Genomic DNA, 25,401 nt, shown 5'->3' with positions numbered 1-25,401 from the left:
TGGCACTAAGCACACTGGCAAAGGGCTTAAAAATGAAAAAACCCTGCAGTTCCCATGCCACCCAGTGATCAGGGGGCACTTGTGCCCTGCTGAGACTTGCTGAGAACACAGCAGTCACCCAGGATCCTCCAAGGGCCGCATGCTGCTTTCACCTCCATCAAGGTGTTTTGTGAGGCCCACATGTGAGGAATTATATCCCCTTGGTGTAGACACCAGCACTGACAGTCCCAGTTACAGGGAAGGCTGGTGTGTCTTCACAGGATGGGTCAGTCCCCCCATTCCCATTGAAGGGGTTACCTTACCAAGAGGCCCTTGAGAGTGGTCAGGCTGCACAGAGGAAGCTCAGATGAAGAGAAATGCAACAGATGCTGAGGCTACTGGCAGAAAATCAGCCCGTTCAGGGCTGTGCTTAATTTTTTTTTTTTAATAGCATGTACTTCTTTTTCTTGTTGCTAATAAACTGGGATTAAGGTTGGTGTCCCTCGAGTGGTTGCAGTTTTTAAGCTGTTAGCTCTGGTGTACAGATTGCCTTGTGCCACAAGCACTGCAGTAAATCCCACACCTCTAACCCTCAGTAACTAATGGGGCACAAAGCCACAGTGCAGAACAACTTGAAGCTCTTTATTTAGATTTCTTCTTGCGATGCCCTTCTGTTCAACTAAAGTGGAGACTTGTGGGGAATTCTAAAAAAATCTTTATAAAATAAAGGCAAAAGAAAGATACATACTAAGAAGAAAATTTTCAGAACCAATGATAGTCTGACCAGGATGGATAATTCATGTCAGGGACAAATTTAGCAGCTTTAGTGGAATCAGAGTGTTAAAAGAAAGAGAGACTTGGAAAAATTTTCATCCTAACAGGTGAACAGCCAAATTACTCATAACAACCATATAGATCACAGTAGGCTGCAGAAAAATACAGTATACTTGGATGTAAATTATAGTTGTATATACTTCACTGATTGCTTCATAAGATTAAATGGCAGATATTTCGATTTCAGCTGAGTTGGTTGTAGTTCTGCCTATTTCTTGGGAAGGAATCTTTTAAGGAAAAATACGTAAGACTCACTGCCCTGGTAATAAGCAAACATGTTAGAAGCAGACCGTAGCTTGGCAGTGGCTGGCTCCAACAGCAGGCAGGGCTTTCCAGCACTTGCACCACTTTCTGCAGTACAACATGCTGTGGTGCATTTCAGGGGTCTCCAGCATGTTCAGAACTGAACCCCAGTGTAAGCATTGTTATCACTTATAGAAACTGGAACTAGGAAAATCATCAAAATTTGAATTCTGCAGCTCTTAATGTTTTTCACTGCCCAGGGCTCATTTTATAAGTATTGCTTGGCCTTTTCCTGAAAACCATAACTTACACTTTCCAAGAAAGAGCAAGTTTTTTGCAATTCCTTAAATAATTTGTAGAGGAATTCTAGATTCCCTCATCTTTCCACTGTGCATCTCTCCCAGACATGGTTTTACTAAACCATAGAATTAATAATGGCCTGTTCAGGCACCAGCTGGGAGGAGCAGGAAGTGTGTGTGAGCTCTTGCACCACTGTTCATCAGTCTCCCACCCGAAAGAGACGCACTGGCCTTGCACACCACACAGGGTGCAAACAGAAGTGGGATATCTGGAAAGACCCAGACAAGCAAAAAGGAAATGCTTTTTGCATCGTGGCAAAGCGTCTCCATGAACATATTCACTGACTGTCCTCTCTGCTGGGCAGGCATCTCCTGTTTTCGCATCTGAACTTGTGCTCTGGTCTTTCACCCAAAACTACACTCAGTGATTAACGCCGTGTTTATATTTACATCTCTGTGCCATAAGCCCTAAAGGACTATAAAATTACAAGAAATATTTGCCACACCATTGACAGCAGTAACTGAGTGTAGAATTGCCAAATGGGAAATCCAAATTTGCAAACTCAGTATTCTGGGCTGTGTGCCAAGTCTGTCTGGGTGCTGCGGAGGTGACACATTCAGTCTTCTCACAGGGATGCCAATGTGCCAACTGTATCCCTGGCACAGCATCTTCTGACAAACTTATGGAAAAGAACTGCTACCAAGTCCAGAGGGACATGCAAGCTGCTTTCTGAGCTTCCTTGGCAGCAGCTCCATTTCCAAGTTGTGACTGTACTTTCTCCTATTTACAAGACCAGTTGTTTGTGATATGCTGTGGTCTCTGGTAGGATTTTGAAAAGTGCAAAAATGACAGCAGGATGTTGGTTTCCAAGTATAAACTAGTAAAATCCAGAGTAATTTTATTTCTCTAAGAAAAAAATAATACAGATACTCATTTGCTGGAGCCCAGATATCATATGTTGCCACCAGTGTGGGAGAATCCAAGTCCATTTGTTAGCTGCCAGATGAAAAACATGATCCTTAGAACATGAAGGTTGTAGAGCTGATCTCTAAAGCTTCCTCTTTTCAAATTGTACTTCTTACCCATTGTCTCACAGCTAAACTTCTCTGTCTGTCAGTAACTTTTCAAAGCGAAAGAAAAAAATTGAAAAAGCCTCCAATCTTCCATGGGGCAGCATGACCTATAACTTGCAAAAATCCATTAGAAGACATCCTTTTAGTAACTAAATTATGTCATTTACAACTGCACAGCTGCCAAGAAGAGCACCATAAATTATGATTCTGTCACTATGAGGGACACTGGAAAGTGTAGGCAGGCTATTGCTACGAAGGAGGAAAACTGGGAGAGTGATAGAATTTAATTTGAATGGGGGTTTTTGCCTATTTACTTCATATAATACCAAAATTGGTACTTACAGGTTAGTTGTTTTTTTGACTGTATGTGAAAAACTTAGTAAGACTATATAAGATTATTTTTAAGGTGTAGCAGAATAAAAACACCAAATTCAAGCCTTTTGATTTTATCTCCTTTATATACGAAGGAAAAAAGAATGTAAAAGTTGCTTAGCATTTTTAGTTAATTTTTTTCATACCATCTGAAAATTTATCTACTGTTGCAGCTTGAGCAAAGAATGGTGCCTGGGAAGGTGGTGAAATAGTGTCGTCATGGGGTAAATGGAGCAAAGACTGTCAGATGCTGTGGGTTTACGTGGTTACTCCTTCTCTTTAGCAAGCAGTTAATTATTGGAGAAAGGTCATCTTGTTAAAATTCTCAAGATACATTTTTTCCTAAAAATCAAAGAACTCATAGCATGGATCCCTGAGTACTTTCAATAGGTTTTGCAGGCAGCCTAGAGCTAGCATTTTTACGGAGATTTCTGAGAAGAGAAAATAAAAAACAAACCAGACAAAACCCCAACAATTCTGAGGTGTCTTTACAACTCTTCTCCTAACTTTCAAATCCTGTTATACACATATCATAAAGACATTATAGAAAGAAGTCTAATTTTAAAAACTATGGGCTACTTAAGTATCTGTAAAATTATCTCAGAAATGCATGTTTCCGCTTCGTATTCCCACCAGTCTGCACTGGGACAGTGAAGCTAGTGAGCTGAGCAATTGCTACTAGAAAAATCAAATACATAAGAAGAAATGCGGTTAACACAATATTTCACATATGTTAATGCTTACAGTTCCATCAGTGTCAGCTTTATTTTCTATTTGATATACACCAAAGCTGGCACACAATTTTAACTGATGAGGTAATGTCATTTTTAATTTAAGGAGCCTTAAGCCATCCACTTTAACTAGTGATATCATCTTTGCAGCTGTCTCACAGGACTTCATGTAAACATAAGTAATGTGCCCTGGATGGTTTGGAGCAGAGTTGTTAAAAATGACATTGGTCATCATGAAGACATTTTTTTCCTTTGATCTCTTTAAAAATGCCAGACACACTTTATTGTCCTGTCATTTTTAGCTCTTCCTTGTATATTAATATGCTTGAAACATTTCAGTGAGCATAACAGTAGAATATAAAGGTTTAAACAAATTAATGGCAATATTTTAATGTCAGTCATAGTAAGATAATGAAAAGTAAATGAGATTGTCTGGCTAACAGCAACTTGTTAAATGAAAGGGCAGTGTGGCTGAGACACAGAGACACAGGGGCAGGGAAGAGCCTTTTGCTGCCATCGGAAAGAGTCACAGGACACAACCCAAGCTCCAAATGCCACCACCTTCTAGGATTCTACAGATTGAGTCTGATCCTCCTTCCTGTATGAGGTCAAGTGAAATCATCTGCTAATAAAACTTAAGAACAGACCTGTGTCTGCACCTGCAGCTTCTGCCTCCATGACTTTGATTCTCCTTTATATTCCCTGGGCTGGTTCAGCACCACCAGCCTGCTGGGCTTGCTCTCCTCAGCCCTTGAACACCGAATCTGTCAGACCAGACACTACACATTGGCATCTCTGGTGACAGGGTTGAGGAGCCCTATCATGTTGCTCACAGGCAAACTTTTACTACCAATCATTATTTTGTTACTGTATGCTTTTCCTTACACAGTCCTTAGGTTTGATATAAATGATCACAGAGGTTTTAGCCCAGTCTGTCTAGCAATCACATGCTGGACAAATATGAATGTTGTAAACGCACACTTCTTGATCCAAATACCTAAGCAAAGGTGATTTGTATTGAAACAATTTTTGTCTGAGAAAAACCAAGTGGTGTGACTGACTCGTGGATTTTGTAATGTGCTCCCAGCTATTTGTGAAGATAACAAGGAAAATAACAGATTTTTCTACCACTGATCTGCAACATGGTGGACTTTTGAACAGAATCTAATGTTTAGGGATTTATTTATTATTCTGTGGACATATGTTTGGAGGACAGCATATGGAAATCAAAGTATTGTTCATAAAGAGCTACAGCCAAAAAGACATTTTTGAATTCATAACAGAACTTCACAGTTTGAAAAGAATGCTATGCATTATGTATTGATAACAACACTACACAGACAAAGGAACACAATTTAATAATACAGAATTGTGCTTGTGAGATTTCCTTTTTTTTTGTTAATTGGTTACTTTAGCTGACATTGTCTGCAAGCATAATGGACACCATTCTTCCTAATAGTTCCATGTTGCCAGATGATGTCTACAGACATAATGTAGTCCATTTTAATTATTTCATTTTGCTTACATCTTTCAGCATAATGCATTTTCCAAGCAAGCTAGCATTTTTCTTGATTATCTATGTTGTGTTATGGTTTCTAAATTAATTAGGTCTCTTCTTTCCTGGAAGTTAAAAGTTTCTTCCTTCCATTTATCTACCAGGTATGATTATGTTGAAGTGATTGATGGAGATAATGCTGAAGGACGCTTATGGGGAAAGTACTGTGGAAAAATTGCTCCCCCTCCTTTAGTGTCTTCAGGACCATATCTTTTTATTAAATTTGTTTCCGACTATGAGACACATGGAGCAGGATTTTCTATCCGTTATGAAGTTTTCAAAAGAGGTGAGAAACAATTCATTGTTATATAGCTCATAACCTGTGATTTTTACTTGCATCAGAAAGTTCACCATAATTCTTTGGAATGGGGAAAATGCATGAAAATGCTTGAAAGAGAAAATCTTATTACCCTAGTCATTCCAAGGCAGGGTGTGTATTCACTGGGTGTAAATCTTTATGAATCCGGGGGGTCAGCTGTGTCTGAGGGTTGACTCCTCTGCATGAAATATGGTAGTTTTTGTCAGCTGTTTGTTTCAACCATCTTAAAACCATTAGCTTTATGGCTTTCCTCTTTTTTTTAATAATAATTACTGTATGATTTACAATGTTACTGCCTCAACAGAACTGCAACCTTCTGAGTCCCTGACTTATTTTGGTTAGTGTTTTGCTCTGCACTCCCAGGAGATGACTGTGGGCTCAGAAAGGACCAGAGTACACATGGGCAGCAGATGATATTGCTGCTGCTTTCACAAATCATGTTTGGGAGGTAAAGGAGGGAAACAGCTCACACTGTTCACAGGCATGACCTGCTGGATGCTCATGCCAGGAGTTAGTGCCAGTGAGCACAATTATCTTTATGGGGCACAGAGAAAGCACAGAGAAACAGAGCGTGCAGGATTAGCCAGACATAGAGACACTCCCTCTTTTATAACACTCTTCCCAAGTCAATAGCTAGAAGGGCTATAAGGTCTTTTTTTTTGGAATGCATCTTCCCTATAGTTGGATGGAGATTAATAATTCATATATTCCATTCCTAGAGAATACAGTATCAAAACTCATAATATATAAAAAGACAATAGCACTCATTTTATAGAAAAAAAATTTATTTCAACATCAATGCTTAGGATCATATTCACAAAAGCAGCTCAAAACTTCAAATTCCCAATGCACACCACTCCCAGTCAGTGCCCCATTTTCAGAACCAGTCCAAGTCCCTTTAGTGCACCTAAACCAGAGCCAGATTTTCAGCTGTGTTCAGCATGCACTCTTGGTGGCAGCTGTACTGTTAATGAGGAGAAGCATAGTAGTGAAGTCTCTTTTCTATCGCTATTGCTGCTCTGCACAGTGCTAATTGGGGCCACAGACCTCTTGTTCACCATCTTCCCTGTCTGTAAATCCACTCTTGACTCCCAGAAATTCTTTTGCTGACCTTCAGGGTCACATTTTTTGAAAGAATTCAGCATTCAAATGACACCAAGCTTTCCTGAAAAAATATCTCTATTTATTTTCGTGTCCTTAGGAGGCTAAACTCTTGAAAATGTCTTCTGACATTTCTCAGTGCTTATGTATGCAGTACCATCTTTCATAAAGAACAAGGCAGAAACACAAGAAGAAGTGAAAGAATGACCTGTGAAACAATCTATTTTAGTAACTGAACACTTTCAAGGAAAAGGTTTTATTTATTTCCAGTGTAGTGACAATCCAGAACTCTGACAGGAACATTGTGTTTATTTCCTTGTGTGGTCATTTACATGTCTCAAAGATACACATTTACCATGTTAAGATGGCATTATGAATGTGATTTTACACACATGAAAGTCAGGAAACTCAAAATTATGGCTCCCAGAGCAACTTTAACTCCAGTTCATTCCACATAAACTGTATATTAAGGCAGGACAGCTATCACTATGCACAGTGTTAGAAAATGCCATGTGTACACAAAGGATTCAAGTTATCATTGCTGTGGGAACAGAGCCCTATTTAACTTCTGAATAAATGCATATACGCTATTCCAGTTTTGCATTTTAATATCTGTGCCAAATAAAGCTGTTCACCCTTTCGCACAGGTGAAGCTCAGCTGCTCACACCAGACAAGTATGTTTGGTTTAGCAGATTCACAGCTTATCTCATCATTTCCCAGGTATGGGAAGTATGATCCCAAGCCCAAGGTCCTGCAGTACTGAGCCGAAGGCTGAGCTTCATTCCAGCACACAGTATGTTTTTGCCCATTACTCTTTCCTTCTCATTCAGCTCCGTAGCCAGAGAGAGCACTGAAGAAGTTGTATTCAGGACTAAAACATGAAACCCATTTTGCCCAACACTTAGTCCACATGAAATGTTCATCATTTTGGCTTGGGCAGACATCCTATTTTAGGGTAGATGAGTGACGTATTCACTAGAAAAGGATCTGCACGGTTCACATTCAACATTCCTAACTTAGTCAACTAAATTTATGGTGTAAACTGAAAGGAAAAAAAGTGTCAACCAAGAAGGCAAATGACTTTTTGGCTCAGTGACACCCACAGATAGAAGATTAACTTATCCCAAATTTAATCTGGTTTTCTTTGCTCTCGCTGTTGCCTCCTATCTGTCTTTCCTTCAGCTCATATCTCTTCCTATGTTTCATGCACATGTACACATGTAGTTTCTCCACCTCAGAAGTATCTATTTTTGGTGTCTCCACTGGAACGTTTTCTGCCAGTTTTCCATGCATGTTGCCCCATGGAGTTCCTCGTAGCCTCAGTATTGATATAATTCCTGCAGCTGCTTCACAGTGTCAATAAAGGGTCAAAATCTGTGGAGGGCATTTTAGTGAGACAGCTCCTCTGAAAACAGTTTCTGCTTCTTGCACCAGATTGAGTCAAACATGTTTAAAATAAAGCAAGCTGGCATCGAGATACCATGTGTGAGTGTAAGGAGCCTGATGATTGCGCGCTCCCGGAGCCAGGATCTGGCTGTATTTAATAAAGCAATAATGATCCTGGCTTACATTTTATATTGCATCTTTTATTGGATTCCAAGAGGAGTACAGAGCACTTTATACTATGAATGGCATAGCAAAGCTATTTTATCCTGGAACAGCAGCTACTGGTGGGAGTGAGGAGCAACAACCAGAATATAACCCTCCCCTACATGACAAGGAGACAAGAGAATGACAGGGAGAGAAGAGGAATATCCAACTAATGTGTAAGGGGATGATTTAATTATAGGCAAAATGTAATTTCCCAAATTGGAATGGGTCAGGTTACATGAGCATCAATACCCACATCTTCCAAAATATGCCATGAAGTGTTCTGAATATTGATATAATAGTTCAAGAACTTTGTCTCAGTGCCTGTTGAAGGGCAAGAATACCTGAGCTGACTAAATTCACTCAGACCTCTCTCTTGCATGCTGAATTTAACTGGGAGGTGGCCAGATCTATGGGGGGTAATATGTTTGGCACATTCACAATGAAAACATTTTCTATAGTGAAATAAGAGTATTCATATATGCAATGAGCCAGACTGTTTTCCTTCAATGATCTGTGCTAGGCATTGGAAATCCTCTAAGGCTCCTGACTACGGTCTCTAAGGATGCTGGGCATCCTCATCCACATTGAGACCTCACACACATCGTCCTCCAGCACAGACCTGCGTGTTGCAATGAAACTGTGCTCTCCATGTCCTTCCTCTCCTGCATATCTGAAGACCTTCATTTGAGTCATCCTACTCAAAACTCCCCAGGCCAGCTGCTATCCACCAATGCCCCAAGTCCTGTAAATCACTCTTCTAAGTTTGGAGTGTCAAAAGGCAGAGAGGGGTGCTGACCTTGTGGGGAAGATATGTGGGCAGTGCCTGCAGCTGACTTCTGAGCACACCTGCAGGTGTGGGATCCACAGAGAGGATTCCTGAGGGACCTAAATAAAGGAGAAATGAGGTCTGCAAAAAGAGAGGGATTCCAGTTTGTCCCCTGTATTCACAAAGGCAAATCCAGTGACCTGGCCTTTTATACCCTTACATCTTTCCTGCCACTTTCCTGCTCCACCAGGAGCACTGTTTGGAGCATCCCATTATGCCATGGTGGGAACATCGGGGAAAGCTGGTGTGTCAACATTGACATTAGGTGACTTCTAGCAACACTGCCTGTAATCACACAGTTTATCATGCCCACACTAACAGCAACATTTTACTGGTGCACCTGTGTCAACACCACTCAGAATGAGTCACTCACCCTCAGTACATGTACGAATTACCTTTCACATTTAGTTTGTCAAGGAGGCATAGGTCACATCTGGCAGAGTTACTGAGTCAGTGCTCCAGGAATCTGAAACCACTACTCCCTCTACTGAATTCACTCACCCGCTTTTGTAAAAAATTCTATTTCACCAATAAAAACCTGTCTGCCATAAGATTTAAAGATTTGAGCTTGAAGGGGCTATAATTATTTCTCTAGGGCTCTGTCGAGATTTCTGCAGCTTATACTTTCATTGTTCCCACATGACTTTGTATTTGTCATAATTTTTTCTAGAGCTGGTACAAGTTTTCATATTGTTCCATACAAATTGAAAATTGAAGATCAGACAGTATATGCGGATTGGGCTTTAAATGACTGACTATCAATAATAGGAACAAGCTGGCTGAATGATTAATGCAGTGATTAAAATGAGGTGTTTCATTGAAAAGCCACCTTTGCTGCTGGAGAGACAATACAACTTAATTTGTTTTCCAGCTAACTGCTTTGCTTAGTAGCACAGTGTTAACCCAGTTGATTTTTCTCCTTCTCCTACAGGACCTGAATGTTCCAGAAACTTTACTTCATCAAGTGGAGTGATAAAATCCCCTGGATTCCCTGAAAAATATCCCAATAGCCTCGAATGCACTTATATTATCTTTGCACCAAAGATGTCAGAGATTATACTGGAATTTGAAAGCTTTGAGCTAGAACCTGATTCAAATACTCCAGGGGGAGCATTCTGTCGCTATGACCGATTGGAAATCTGGGATGGACTCCCTGATGGTAAGAGAAAAATGGACTGTAATATGCATAACCATTACTATGTAGTGGCCTGCAGAAGGCATATTCCCATTTTTTAAACTGTCATGCTAGAGAGATCCTTGCTTGATTTATGTGAAGTGAGTTGAATTAAAAAGAAATGGAGAAAATGCTCTGTAAATTCTTTCAGCATATCATAGTGTGAATGAATTTTTTTTAATGAAATATGTTCAATTTTGAACAGTTGGCTTAGCAGAAACCTCTGTGTTCAGTGGTAATATGTGATGAACCTCCTACACTAAAATTGCTTAAATGTGAAGCCTTATAATGAGTCCCCGAATTTTCACAGTTAACACATGAGTATAGTCCAGACATTTCCAACAAATTGCAGAAACTGGACTTCAGGTACTGACTCTCTGACTTGCAGAGGAACTGCATTACAGACCAGCTGTCAAAGCAGAGAATTTCTTTACCAGAGAAAATGTGGTGTCCATGCAGTTGAAACCATAGTGACTAAACAATTACCCAGGTCAGTAAACAGTCACTGAGTTATTCATTCAGGTGGCTTCGGTGAAGGGGCACTGCAGGGTTCCTCCATTATAGTGCTCTCTCTTCCAGCAGTTTAAGCAAATCCAAAGGTTTTATCTTAACTTGTTAATTTATAATCTCTGATTAGATGGGCACATGTGTCAGGGTGGGTGTGTTGGGTACCCTTCTGGAACGTCTCTGCCATCTCAGTAATTTTCCACTTAGTTGTTGACCACACTTGACCTTGTGCACATTCACTAAGTGCATAGCTAGATATTAGCTAACCCTATGGAGCCAGAGAGCCCTCATTTCACCCTCTGCCCAACCCCATATCCCTTTTTTATACTGAGTCTGACAAATAAAATAGTTGCATGATTTCTCTATGTTTTTCATATACAGCACTGGGTCTGCAAGATTCAAGTGTCGCCTGGGCAGGGCAGCCACGTACCAGCTCTCCAAGGACCTAGAGCCAAAGGCTGCAGCTGCAGCCTGAAAGGGATTGTTCATGCCAAATGCCCAGCCTTTAGGGTGCCCAAATGCCTACATGAGCTGTGGAAACAGCTATGTAAAGTTGATTATTTGGAATGCCTTTTTCACTGTTTCCATGTATGACACAAGCTGATAAAGAGAAGTATCTTGAAGCTGTCCTTTTTCTTCTTAATTTTTAATTTGTAGCAAAATTCAGTGACTGAAGATTTATGTTGTTTGTGTTGGGCACTAATTACAACTATTTCAGTTTTCCACTCATGTGATAACCCATATTAATACATTTTTTTGTTTGTTTTATGGACAGCAGTGGCAGTTTCTATAAACTGCTAATCCTATATTAATATTTGATTTAAATGAAAATATAACTTAAGGAATATATTTTAATAGCACATTTAAACTTGCCTGTTTTTCTAGCTAAATCCCCGATATAATTTTGCTTAAAGCTTTCATTGATGCTGCAGGAAATATATGTCTTTTAACATATAGTTGCTCTTTTTTTGTTTTTATTTTATGCTTAATGGGTTTATCATAGCTCTTTTCAATCCACTTCAATAAACAGTGAAGAAAGACCCATAACAGTAGCTAAAAGACTATTTAGTATTTAATGCCTCAGTTAGGAAAGGCATAATGCCTCAGTTAGGAAAACAATATTTTAACAGTACAATAATGATGTCTGGAACATTTAATAATAGGCTTATTTGTATATAGGCCAAATCTGTCCTGTAAAGCTTGCATTTAAACTGATATTTGAAAAGATGATCCAATAAATCAATTTATGTGTAATATAACCAAAAATAAATGCATTATTGTCAGTGTAGGCAGTTTCAAAGCAGTAATTTCCTGGTTCAAGAAAGTGGCTGAGCCATACTGAAGACCAATTATCAACAGGCATTATCAGCCTTTCAGAAACTGTCTCACAAACTGACTACACCCAAAATGATCCTGACATCCACTAAGGGTACTTGCATTCCACTTGTAAATATTCAACAGAATCTATAGGCTGGAAAAAATGTTTCCTTAGATGCAAACTGTTGGAGGTTGCAGCAGTTGTAGGGAAATGTTTGCTGCATAATTTCACTGTAGTATGATCCTCAGCCAGCAGTCAGTCTCTCTTGTTTAACTTAACACTGCAAAGAAGGACGGAATGTGATTGCTTCTCTATAAATGCATCACAGGACGACTCCCTGGGAGGGAGAACTATTTCAACTGAAGAGCAAAGCTGGCACAAGAAACCACTGGTACAGTCTGGCCATGAACTGAAGATAGGGAGTGTCTGGATACTGGAGAATATATAGAGAGAGAGGGTATCTGGGGAAAAAAAAATCTAGCTTGCATCCACATGAAGTAGTAAATTTCTACACAGTTGTAAATTAGATGGTATGGTTCTCTTTAATGAAGGGAGGAGACTCACCCAGGGTGAGTTTTTGAGACATTTGTCCATTTCCCCTTAGTCTGTGAAAAACTATTCTACACTATTAACTGAAACGGGGACATGGTTGTGTGCACTTCTAATTTGCTGGCATACTCCCTTGCACAGTTTTAGCACGCACCAATTTGCACTTTCCCAAGAATTTCCTGAGTGTGATTTGGAAGACAGTGAAAGCTAGGGATCATTCTCAACAGGCATGTTGGACACAGCCAGCCAGTTTCAGAGGGAAGAGCCCCATAGGAGTGCCATACTGTTAGTCTGTTCCCAGGCTACTGGCTGCAGGTCAGTGCCTCCAGGGTGTCTCCTGGCCTGCTCTGTTTAGTGATATATCCATAGAAAAGGAAGTTATTTTGCTTGTAATGCATTGCTGCTCACATGCCCACTTGTGTTAAAGCTACTATTGCGCTGCACTGATAGAAATATGAGAGAAGGATTTTTTTAAATATGTGGGAAAAATATCTATCCTTCACATCCTGTGCTCCACAGCAACACAGCTGTGGTTTCCTGGGATGATGGCAGTATCTTAATAGGAGAGAGGGAACAGTTTTTGGAAAAGAGTTGTGGTCTCAACCAGAGCAGAATTAGATGGACAGCCCCCTAACATGCATCCCTAGAAAGCAGGCATCAGTGTTTGAGCCAGGCACAGTCAGTCCCTCTGTTCTCAGCAGAGAACAGCATCCCACACAGACCTGTCTCAGCATCTACTTTGGGGCACAGTTAATGGATCTCTGGAGTTTCTTGTCTCATTGTCTGTACTGGGAGCTATGAATCCCTAAGTCAGATGTAAACTTTAGATGCCTAAGTTAGAGCAGATGAAACCCAACGTAAGTGGAAAATGTTTTCACTTTAGAGTTTGATCAGCCACAGTCACTAGAGATCTGCAGGAAATAAATTTGCTGTTTTATACATTTGTGATTTTTTTTTCCTTCCTTCCCCCCAAAAAAGCAAAAAGTAAAGAAGAGAAATGTTCTTTTAAACAAATTTTCACAATGATGTTTAAAAGGATACGTCAAAGTCAGTAAGCTTCCATTTACATTTTACTTCTACGTAATTTCCATTTCACTGATGGAAAACAATTTTCTGTTAGAGAATTTGACAGCAACTGTAACAGTCATTCAAAAAGACTTTAATCCTGAAATGCTCTGTCACAATCATAGAGTCCTCAGCCTACCTGGTTGTCCTTTTAGTGGATTGAAGCTGGCAAGTGCTGAGTATTTGAGACTTGATTCTACAAAATATGTGCTTATCTTTGAAGCATGTGAACAGTTAGATTGACTTCAAAAGGAATTCACCAAGGACACTTACGGGACTGAAGTTAAACAGTGGTATAAGTGTTTGGCTGTTTCAAGAGGGGAATGGTAGGCATTCAGGAATGCCTCAAACCTGGTATTTTGTTTCATGAAAACAACCCTGTTGAAGAATATTTAAGAACTACAGGTGCATGTTGCAAATATTGTACAGAAAAGGGACCATGGTCTGAAAGAGATAACACGTGGATTTAGAGCAGGAGAGTGAGTAGATCTCAGAATAGAAATATATGATTTTGCATGAATAAACTAGACACCAAAAATATCTTTGCCCAAGGCACAGATACATCTCAGCCAGCCTCTGCTGAGAACACTCCATTGATGACTTAGAAGAAAAATAGCTCACTCAAAATGAGGAGTAGCTTTAGTGATGAATTGCACATATTCATCATGCAGGTCTCTTTAAAGCTCTATAGGCTGTCTACTAGGGCTCAAACGTAATTTAAAGAAGTTTACATATGGTTTGAGAACCACAGCCTAAGCATTGCTGCTTCAGTCAATACCACAAGAGCTTCCACTGAATTACAGAGCAAAGCAGAATGCTTTACTGCAGTCATTAACATCAGTGCAAATGAAGGTTGCTATTAATCTAAGTGTGTTTCCCCTGTTGTGGTTGCTTTCTACACTCTTGTGAGAAGCTACTAAGATATAAGAGTGTACACAAGCTCAGTGTAGCTGACTACTGGAATGTGAGGATGGAATTAATTTTCCAGTTGTTTCCTCTTTAGCATCCTAAGTTGTGTGAAAATATTTTGTCAATAAAAATCATAGTGCTGTGAAAATATTGTCCACAACATACCTGCATACTTATAAAAAACAGCTTTAAAATTAAATACATGGCTAGTTAACATAACATTTGCTTTAATATTTTAGAAATCTGATGTACCTTTTTTTTCCTTGCTTGTGGGGGTTTTTTTAACCCTAATTCAAAAGCTAACATTTCAACTAGATGGGCAAATGTGTATTTCAGTAAGTCTCAAAATTCCTTATATGAATATTCTTTGTCCAGAAGGGCAAACAATAGTAAAGAAAAGAAGAATCAGTAAGGATAAGGTTTCTGTTTAGTCTTGAACAACCAGCCACATTCTGTATATTCTGCACTCAGATCTGGAAACCTTCAAAAATACTTAATAAGTATAATCAAGGATTTATTTAAGCTATAGAATTAGATTCTGCATTTTGGGAAATGCATGCAAAATAGGTTTCTTAGTTGTCTGTCCATCTTTTAACCAGAGAGTTAGTCAGTTTTCCAGTGTATAATACTATGCCAGTGGAAAGAGGAGCCAAGGTCTCAGAAATTGCTACAGCATGGGCAGTCAGATGAGGTGGCTGGCTCACTGAAATGCCTTGGTTCTGCAGGTAGTGTAGAAGCATCCTCGAGTGAGGACATATCCAAGTAACTCACGTTTGGAATAGCCCTTCCTGGGGGATGCTGATGCAGCAACGTGATGGTCCGCAGTTAGGGGCTGCAAAGAGCTTTCTAGGCCTAATGACTTTTCAGCACCTTCTGCCCTAAAATTCCCATTTGGAACTCCACACAGTCTGTTATGAAATCCCATCTCATTTCCTAAGGAATTTTCAGGAAGATGGTAGAAAAAAACCAGTGGCTTAGTCTACCTAAAGAGACAGCAGTATCACCCCCTGAATGACTGCTCAGATGGGTTTCCTGCACAGCATTTATTTGACATAGTGACACATGAAATATTTGATAATTTATTGTCATTCAAAAGTTTTCAAGACTTAAATGTTAAAAAATAGAAGGGGGGAACTTTGTGCTAGCTATTTATGGAAGAAGGAGAATCTCTATTTCATCCAGTTGTGCTCAGATCAATATCATATTAGCTCAGCAGGCTATGGTATACATGTTGCGCAAAAAAAATTCAATACCTCTTTGTGTCATATTCTGCACATTTTTGGCTCTTGCATCTACATAGCTAGCAAAGGGAATAGTGCTGTGATAGCAGGGCCAATCTGTTGAAGACTCAAATGCATAATCACTAAATATGTCTTAAAAATTATAAACCAGTGAGTCATGGGGAATCTTAAAGCCTGTCTGCTTTAAACAAAGTTCTCTTCTGTTTGTCATTTCAAAGAGGCTTCCCTACAGGAAATGGGAGGAGGGAAGCTCAGAGTACCGTAACATGGTAGCCTTATCCTCCTTATTTTCTTGCAATTCAGAGCACCATCAGCAGCTATAATCTTGAAAGCCGTTCTGGGAAAGAGCAGGATCAGAGCTGTTTGCGCACAGAAAATGCAAAAGAAAGCAAAAACAAATACAAAACCAAGAACCTACAGCAATTGGAATGTGGGGGCATTATTTTGTGTTTTTAAAAATCTGTTAGTGCTATCAGTCTAAACAAATTGCTCTCTCCAAAAAATAAAACCGTGAAGCTTTAATGCTTTCTAGGATAAGGAGGAATACAACTCATATCCTCTATAGGATGTTTCATTCTATCAATGCTGCATTGAACAACCTTAGTGCAAAAAGTCTGAATTGGCAGGTATTTTAAATGCCATGGGATTGCCAAGGCAACTGAAGACTAACTGTGGCCAGAATGGATAGAAAAGCACATGCTGGCAGCAAGAGCTATAGCATCAGATCTCCCTCTTTCTGGCAACTCTAGGGCCTTACAGAAATGTGTAGCTTACATAATAAAGTTGTTCCAAGCTGGAACTGTTTTACTTGTTGTAAAATGCCAATAAATGACTAGAAAATTATGTTAGCTGTAGATTTTCTTTGAACTGTGAATAATTAGGATATCTAAACATTTTATATTTTAAACTGAAAGTGTAATGGACTTCCTAGAGAAATGACAAGGTGTTAATTTAAGCCTGGAAAGCCAGTGGTGTAAGCATTAGAATGATGCCTCATGATTATTTTCCTGATTGACTCCATGGGTGGGTTTTAGCATTATCTTTTCTTATTGTTTGTAAGCACAGATGTACCACCATTCCACAGCCTAGGGACATATCTGTAGGGAATGCTCAAGTGCTAGAAGGCCACATATGTTGGTTGTGAATTGAGTAGCTTAATTAAGGAAAAAGATTATCTCATTGCACAGGAAATGCTGAAAAATACCAGAATCAGGTTTATACAGTATTAACATTAATAGAGATCATGTATCTGTGTATGTGTGCATATTCTGTGACATGGAGATATACTTAAGAAATCCTTGCTCTTTTGAAAGGATTAAGATTTAACTCTTGAATTCTTTTGCAATATTCTTTAATATTGACCATATGGGCAAAGGAACTATGACGGTCTGCAAGCCTAAATAAAGGGGGATGAAGAGTCATTTGGTCATAGTCTCAATATGAGTCAAAAATGTTTTTCAGAGTTTGAGATGAAATTAACAGATCACTGCAGTATAGAGCATAAAATCTGGAAGGCAACTCACAGCATCTTGTGTACTGGGCTGGCAAAATCAGACCATTCAGTTGCTCTTGTCATAAATTGGTGCTTCAATCACACTTTGGAAAATACTTGTGGTACTGTATGTGTAATTTTGTGCATCGCTGCCCTCTCTGCACACTTTGAAGGACACTCTTTGAAATCCTGGTTCTTTACATTTTCAGAGGTTCATGGAGTGCTATCTGGAGCATTTTAGAAGCACAATTGCTAGGATAGGACAAACAATTTGTTGTTTATCGCTAAGTTACTGATGGCATTGTTATTTTGAACTGTTACAGAGGTTCACCATTTCCTGCTGAGGGACTGTCTTTGGGAGGATATTGTAGTGGCATCTATTGTTAGAGCACTGGTAGTTTACTATTGTATCCTGTCTCTTTGCAGTTGGCCCACACATCGGGCGTTATTGTGGGCAAAACAACCCAGGACGTGTCCGGTCTTCAACTGGGATTCTTTCAATGGTATTTTACACTGACAGTGCGATAGCAAAGGAGGGCTTCTCAGCAAACTACAGTGTGTCACAGAGCAGTGTCTCAGAAGGTCAGTATTTATCTATCCTGCAGAGCTTCTTGGAAAATACTCTCTGTTATGTCGTCTTGCACACCGGGTGTTGCTTGAAGCTTCAAAGAAACCTTAAATAAATAAGATGGTGAAGAAGGATTGGTTCTGTTTTCCTTTTTTTCTATTTTTTTTTTAAAGAACAGCTGCCCTTTGAAAAGCAGTGCAAGAAGCAGAATTCTCCTTATAGTTTTATTCCACTGTGTTGCCAGGAAGTTGGGATAATTATTGTGAAAAACTGTGCTGACCAAGGAAATACAGGAATGCAGAGCAATTGAACACTTGCATTAAAACAATGAAACATGAACAATGAATGCACTATCCAAAGGCTTCTTTTATTACATGGAATAAGCTCTGATGATCGATTTCTTGAATAAAAGGAACCCACTTAATATATGTGCTCTTGTTAAACCATTTCATAAGCTATCTAAGCTTTGTTCTCTGTCTCGTATTTTTTTCTCAGTTGACTCATTTTCATGCTTACCCTTTGGACAGAGAATGAAACGAAGTGAGGGAGACAGGAAAATAACAGGCTCTGTTATACCATGTCCTTGCAGATTTCATTGCTTTCCTCAGTGATAAAACACACACTTTAAATCAAACTCCCTCTCCTTTCTGTGTCTTACTGAGTTTCGAGCAGATTCACACAGATTTGATGTACTTGTTTAATCAAAGAAGGGACAAAAGAAAAATGAGTGAATTGAAAATTTAACTGGAACTCCCCATCTCTCCTCCACTCCCTGGCTTTTTAACAGCTTTTCCATAGCCAGGAAAAGGGAATGGGGGACACACAGCCTCTGTGGATGGGAGGCATTGTACCTTCAGCTAGTTTGGTTTCTCCTTATGTAGGTGCTGCTCCTATCCCTTCATAATTAGCACAGGCAACTCGTGTCCCCATGTCCACCTCCTCTACAGTCACCCTCCCTAGGCTGTAGATGCATCATCACATCTAAGTCAGAATTAATAATATCTGCTATGCTGAGATGCCTTCAGCTCTCAAACACAGGACAACAGAACAGAAGTTAGTGTGTATGTAGACCCTTTTGTATGATAAGAGGAAGCATTTTATATGCTGCAGACTTAGACTGAGAAGTGAATTCTCTCGTTTAATTTCAGCCACCCTTGCTCTTTGTGTTGTCTGGTCACCTCCAGAGGACAGCCCAATCTATTTATCTCAGATATGTGAGATGTCCCCAGGAGGTACTTGTCCCTCTCAGTAGACTACAGGGAAAGCTAACATATCTAGATCAAGCCAGACACTTTTTAGGTATTTTGATATTACTCCCACCTATCATGTTTTGCATTCTTTGTAGTGACTTACAGCTTTCCTTCAGATTTCAAGCAGAAGTTCCTTTCCTTTGAGTCTTACCCTAATGTAGTTCAGCTTCAGTACTTCACCATGTACCTAACACATTGAAGCAGCACAGAACTGGGGGAGAGGGTCCTATTCCACAGGAAATGCAGTTGGTATGGTTCAGTTATGGGTAGCCCCAACTACGATTCCTATAAAATACCCTGATAACATTTCTGAATGTAAATTTTTTGGATCCCTGATCAAAGATTTTTTTACTTTCACTTTCATCGAAAAACCAAAACTTTTTTAAAGCTCATTTTTCCAATTCCTGGATGTTGAAACCTTCAGCTCAGCACCCACCCCTCTGTTAGGGAAACATCAGCTCCAGAGAAGGTGCAATAAAAAGGAGCATATATCCAGCATATATCCAACTCCATTTCACACAATTATTTTAGCTTAAATTCTAATGAAGGAATGAATTATATTTCTATCATGTGAAGTCCTTGATCAGAAGCATAGGCACATGGATTTTTTTTCTCCTGCCCTTTTGCTGGGGTTAGTAAACTTCTGATATGAAGCCCCAGGAGCACCTGGGTGTGAGGATGTATCTGAAGCTATTGCCTTCTCTTGCCTCAGTGAGGGTTGGAGTCTTTATTTTTGAAGACTGAGAGAAGAATTGAGTCAATCTGCCCTATCAACCTTTGAACTCACTATAGTGATTAGGAAGTCAATTCATTCTAAATTATCTAATTTTTGTGTCAACAAAAAGAGATTGAATGGAGATGATCAACTCATTTACAATACACCATGTTACAGAAGAGCTGGTAATTTCCTTAGGTCAATAATCTTCTGGCCTGAATTCACATTTTGTTGATCTATTTCATTCCAGTGTCCAGAATCTAAAGAGAATGGCTGAAATTTTAATAATAATTTCTAAGCATATCATATTTTTTGTACTGAAGTAAATAGTTTTAAAATCAAATTATTTCATAAAGTCTTCTAATTTGTCTTTTCTGGGTTGTGCATAATTTTGGGGTGAATATACATTGTTCTATATTATGAATCCACAGGAGTGTCTGTGCTAGCCTAGGATAGGCACTTCTATTGTCCTATACTGAAATGGCTACAATATTGCACTAAAAATATTTGTATAGCATTATTATTGCAGGAATTGCCATGGCAACTCGAATGACGGTATTAAGAATGACACCATAAGCCCAACACTACCTCACTTAAAGTTGCTAAAATATTCAAAGTCACATAAAAATAAATTCTTTAGATATTCATATTCAAAGCAGGGAAATGTTCTTACTATTCAAAGTCTAAATCAAAAAGCTGACCATAATAATGATGGTAATTTATTTTTCTTCAGATTTCCAGTGCATGGAACCACTAGGTATGGAGTCAGGAGAAATCCACTCTGATCAAATCACTGTCTCCTCCCAGTACAGCGCTATCTGGTCTTCAGAAAGGTCCCGGCTAAATTACCCTGAGAATGGATGGACCCCAGGGGAAGATTCTATCAGAGAATGGATACAGGTAAAAAGATAACATTTTAAAGATGTTATTAATAATACTCTGTGGAGTTTATTGAATGTGGAGAATGCAAAAGAGAGAAAAAAAATAACACAGTAAAGTACCGCTACATAATTTAAGAATCATTGCAAGCGAATAGCTCATATTCTCTATTAGACAGACAAAAAAAGACTTACTCCCAAAGGTATAGAAAAAGAAAAGGTCAGGAAGATTAATTCTTCTCCTTCCCACATCTATTGTTTTTGCAGTCTTCTGGGCACAAATAACAGAGATTTTGGTTTAGTGGAAAAGTCAATATTAGTTTAACATGCACTTAAAGTGGTATGTCCCAGTAAACTGAGCATGTGCTATGTCTCTAGCTGATTACAGTTAAGCATTAATACAATGTGGTGTTTTCATGCACTCAGATTTCACCTCAGAAGACCTATGTCCCTTCCAGAATGTGTTGCTCACAGAATGAGTTCAATGGTCTCTGTCTGGTGGCTATTCTTCCACATCCTTAAACACAACATTCATTAGCAAGATGGGCTGCCTTGGCTTTGCTCTGTTAATGCAGGAGAAATCCTGCAAACATTTGTTGCCATGAAGAGTTGAGTTCAGTCAGTCTCTTTGGGCTTGTTGTTTGTTATATATTATCAGGTCTATAGCTGAATGGCGCATAACTCCTGAACAAGTTAAGATTATTCATATCAATTACGGGATACAAAAAACTATCCTAGCAGGCAAGTATTAATATCATTATATGAAAAAAACACTGATTTGCTTCAGTTGTAGGTTGACTTACACTACTTAGCTGAAACCTAGATTCTATTTCTGTTGGCAAAAGCTAGGAGAAATGCTTAAGCATATTACATCTATATTACTAATATTGAAAACTTGTTCATAGATTTGAAACATTCCTCCTACTTCTGTTATTTTCTATAGGAAATTACTAACTGACATATAAAAACAATGCCTTATTAGCCTTTCATACAAATGTTCACACTGGTGTTTCCTGTGAGGTTTGATGTCTGCAAGAAAGCTCAAAAACATGTTGAGTAGCAGTTAGTAAAGGGAAGAAAGAGGGGGAAATCTTTCATTTCTGATCCCTGGCACACAACGGGACTCTCAGGTGTCCTGCTCAGGGGCCCCTCTGCATCCTGAGTTCTTGGCAACATGGTAATTGTGTACAATGGACCTAATCAGACTTCAGAGTGGCAAAAAAAAAAATCTGTTGATCCTTTTTCTTTACTTAGGAACATTAAAATCTCCTCAACCTTATCTAAGTGCAAGGTTTGTTATTAACCATTGCCACTTGCAATCCATGAAACACACATGGAAAAAGGATGGAATGCACCAGAATCAAATTCCATGTGTTTCATCTGGTCAGAGGGCAGCCACTTTTGCTTTGTTTCCTTCTTTTCTGCTGTCACTTGCACATTTATGACCAGATAATCAAAACAAGAGAGTTAGTCAAATCTCATTCGTGTGTTCTGTGTGCTTATTAACTTTATTAAGTTATGATAACTACGTACCCATATATTACCTATATATATATCTTAATCCTTTCATTTAGAACTAGATCTTTCTGAGAAAAAGTTTCAAAGGACTTCTTTTTACCATAAACTTCTTTAATAACAGACACATCACAGAATTCAAGCTACTCCAGGTTTTATACTTAAAACAGCTCAGGGTACCTCAGGCCCCCTGCACATGAATTTATCAACCTCCTTTGCCTCCTGCCACAAACCAGGGTGCTCAGGGGCTGAAACAACCACTGAGCATAATTTTTAGCAGCTTTTCTCTGCCCCCAGCTACCACATCAGCCCAGAAGCTGGTGGTTATTTGCATGCTGTGCTGCACATGCCACAGCTCTCATCTGCTTCACCCACCTCCTGGTCTGGAATAAACCATTTCCCTGAGCAGTCTAGCCCTTGGGCACCTCCTTTGCTGCCCAGGGCCCATGGGGAGAGACCAGTATCCCCAAGGCAGACTTCATCACAGAGCAATTAGGCTGTAGCTGTGTCTTGTTGGCAGGACTAAGCCTACAAAGTCCTGCTTGAAGATTCATTACATTGAGTAGAGATGCTTTACACAGCTGCTAAGTAGTTTCTCTCACTCAGTGTATGTGGCAGAAGGAACTGAGCTAGTTCAGAGATTGAGCGTATCATCCCCTTTCACAAGGTACAACATCTTAACTCATCCTTGGCTCTGACAACTTTATGCTTATTTTATTGTGGTTTAATTCTATACTGATGTTGATAATTCAGACTTCCAACTGTGTTCTAAATGCTTTCCTGTTAATCAACAATCTTGAGATGGGTGCTAAGGGCTTCAGACCATCAGAAACCCCAGTAAGAGGGTCCTTGTGCATATGAGCCTCCATCTCCTACAAAGTCTTGATGCCGCGGCAGTAAGTGCATGTTGTGAATTTGTGTCTGGATAAAATATTGGAGTTCCATGTTTCCTCTGTACAAATAACCCTGGGAACAGATGTTCATCTCCATAAGAGCTTACAGACAAACAACCAAGGACACATAACTGATAAAATACTCTGAAATTACCCATAGAAAAAAATTGTAATATTTTATAAAAAGGAGGAAGGCACTTGTATGTGAAGGACTGAGGTCACTTTGTTCTGCTTTGTTGTGCATGCTATTGTAAACTAGTCATTTATGTGAAGTATTTGCTTTTGTGCAGTGCAGCATAAATGGATTTTTGCTGCACAGTGCAAGAACTCTAGAAGATATTCAACAGCAAGAAACAAAGCTGAAGGATACAGCAACGCTGAACTTAGAACTTTCAAAGTGAAAATTTCTGCCTACATGCCCTTGTGTGAGAGACAGAAGTTTTGTGTATATCAGTTAATCATTAATTTTTTCATAATTGCAGGTTTCCATACCTGCACAAACACTGCAGCTGGTTAAATAATGATGTCTGCCTTTGAGCTACTAATGCACATATGCAACTAAGGCATATATATGAGCCCTGGGCAGAACAGCTTGAAAATTCAGCTCCAAATACTAATTTCCTCAGTGTGTCAGGGGGTTTTTGTATGGGGGAAATATTACAGCTCTCCTTTCCCTTCCTTTTACCAGTCCCTTCAAGGTTAATGTTTTTGTTAAGACAAAAGAAACAGAAAACCTCATTGAGTATCAGCCAAAGGAAATAGGTATCTTTAGAGGACGTCTAGAGGGCTTGAGATATTATTGTCTCCTTTGAGCTGTTGAAGTCTCTTGGACCATTTCAACAAAATAATTAGGAAAATAGTGTTGGCTTGTTATTAGTAATGGATTTGCATGAGTTCCATCTGTAGACCTGAAACCCATTCTTTTGTGGAAAAACTAGACTGCTCCTTTGTGTCTGACAGGTATGAACTCCTGAGTTCATCTGAGTTGCCACCTGCTTAGCAGGCTCTGTTAAGTGAAAGTTGCTTTTCTCTTCCTTTCCTTAGTTGTTTGAAAATAAATGTCAAAGCTTAGATTCAAAATAACCATAGTACAGTCACACTGTAAGTCTGCACAGTACTTTCTCCATTTTATTTTTACTCTCAAACACACTTAGAAAATTGCTCAGCTAACCTGAGATTTGGAGTGATTCCTTAATCAGAAACAGAGTCACTCTAGATTGAATTTCTTCTTTAAAAACACAATAATAAGTCTGTGAATTTTCCAATACGAATGGAATAAAGATATGCATGAGGGAACAAGGGCTGCCAAAAATATGCATGAAGGTAGTTTATTGTTATATGGGATGTTATTAGCATCTCAACCTTAAGCTCAGCCTACTTGTTTATTGCACTTACGTTTCACACACTTGACTGCCCTTCAGTTTGAAAGAGCATTATTTAAAATAAAAAATAAAACCAGCCCTTTAATTTAATCAAGAGCAGGGAACTGCCATTGCAATGTAAGTCATTGTCCCTCATTAATGTATCCTTTCACAGGAAAAATAGTATAGTGTTTCCATTTCTGTAATCTGAACAACAAACATGTTAATAGGTATCAATTACCAGCCAGTTTCAGTACTTAGAACCAGTAAGAAGGCCCATGCAAGGGTTTCACATCTGGTTTTGGTGAAATTGTTCCTGTCTGTGGTATTTAAAATTTAAAGAACTTCTGTTATTGTGCAATTGGGAATCCTAGGGGAGTACAATGTTAATGAAATCCATAATGTGCAAGGATTTTATGATTGCATTTTCAAGGCATTCCTTCAAACGAGACAACTGATGCCTGCCATGGCAGCAGTAATTGTGTTTTTACAGAGTAGATTTAATGTTCGCATTTAAGAAAGCAGTTACGTTTACACTCATCTGAAAAAATAACATGCAAAATCTTTATACTTAGGGAACTTTTTGCATCTTATTTCTCAGTCCTTTGAGAAGGAGCCACGGGCCACTGTGCACGGCAAGACCTCGTGCTTCAGGGATGCCCCGATGAGTTGTGTCCAGCAGCCCCAGGGCAGGGCAGGAGCAGGGGGAGCTCCAGAGGAGCGCCCACAGGGAGAGGTGTCATCAGCTAAAGACACTTGAAGGCCACGTGTGTGGTTTTGAGGGGAAACTGATTGCTTATTACCAGGGTCACTGGGACCCTCTGCTGCCATCAATCCTCATCACGGGCTGGGTTTTCAAAGCCACACGGAGCAGCACCTTCTGGGTACTTTTACTGCAGGATCTGTATGTTTTCTATCAAAATGTTTCTTCTAACACAAATCTTTGCACTCCCACCAAGCTGGATGGCAGTTTCTGGGAGGCACATTTTTTCTCTCATCCTGTAACAGTGAGTGAGACCTCCATCTTGCCCAGAGACCA

At 39.3% G+C, this 25,401-nt stretch overlaps 1 protein-coding gene across 4 annotated transcripts in view; it reads left to right on the top strand.

Annotated features, from left to right (window-relative positions):
• NRP1 (neuropilin 1) overlaps positions 1–25,401 on the top strand; it is a 113,190-nt gene that overhangs the window by 41,320 nt on the left and 46,469 nt on the right. For all 4 annotated transcript variants that reach the window (XM_042044538.1, XM_042044535.1, XM_042044537.1 and 1 more), the window contains exons 4-7: positions 5,192–5,373; positions 9,859–10,086; positions 17,609–17,764; positions 20,449–20,615. In XM_042044538.1, coding sequence (XP_041900472.1) covers positions 5,192–5,373; positions 9,859–10,086; positions 17,609–17,764; positions 20,449–20,615 — 733 coding nt within the window. The remainder of the gene's footprint in view (positions 1–5,191; positions 5,374–9,858; positions 10,087–17,608; positions 17,765–20,448; positions 20,616–25,401) is intronic.

The sequence above is a fragment of the Corvus kubaryi genome, unplaced genomic scaffold, assembly GCF_017639235.1.
Source record: "Corvus kubaryi isolate FWS band 111438036 unplaced genomic scaffold, C.kubaryi_AGA036_p1.0 37398, whole genome shotgun sequence".
NCBI lineage: Eukaryota > Metazoa > Chordata > Aves > Passeriformes > Corvidae > Corvus > Corvus kubaryi.
The sequence above is the reverse complement of the archived record's forward strand: the minus strand, read 5'-3'. Positions and strand labels throughout refer to the sequence as shown.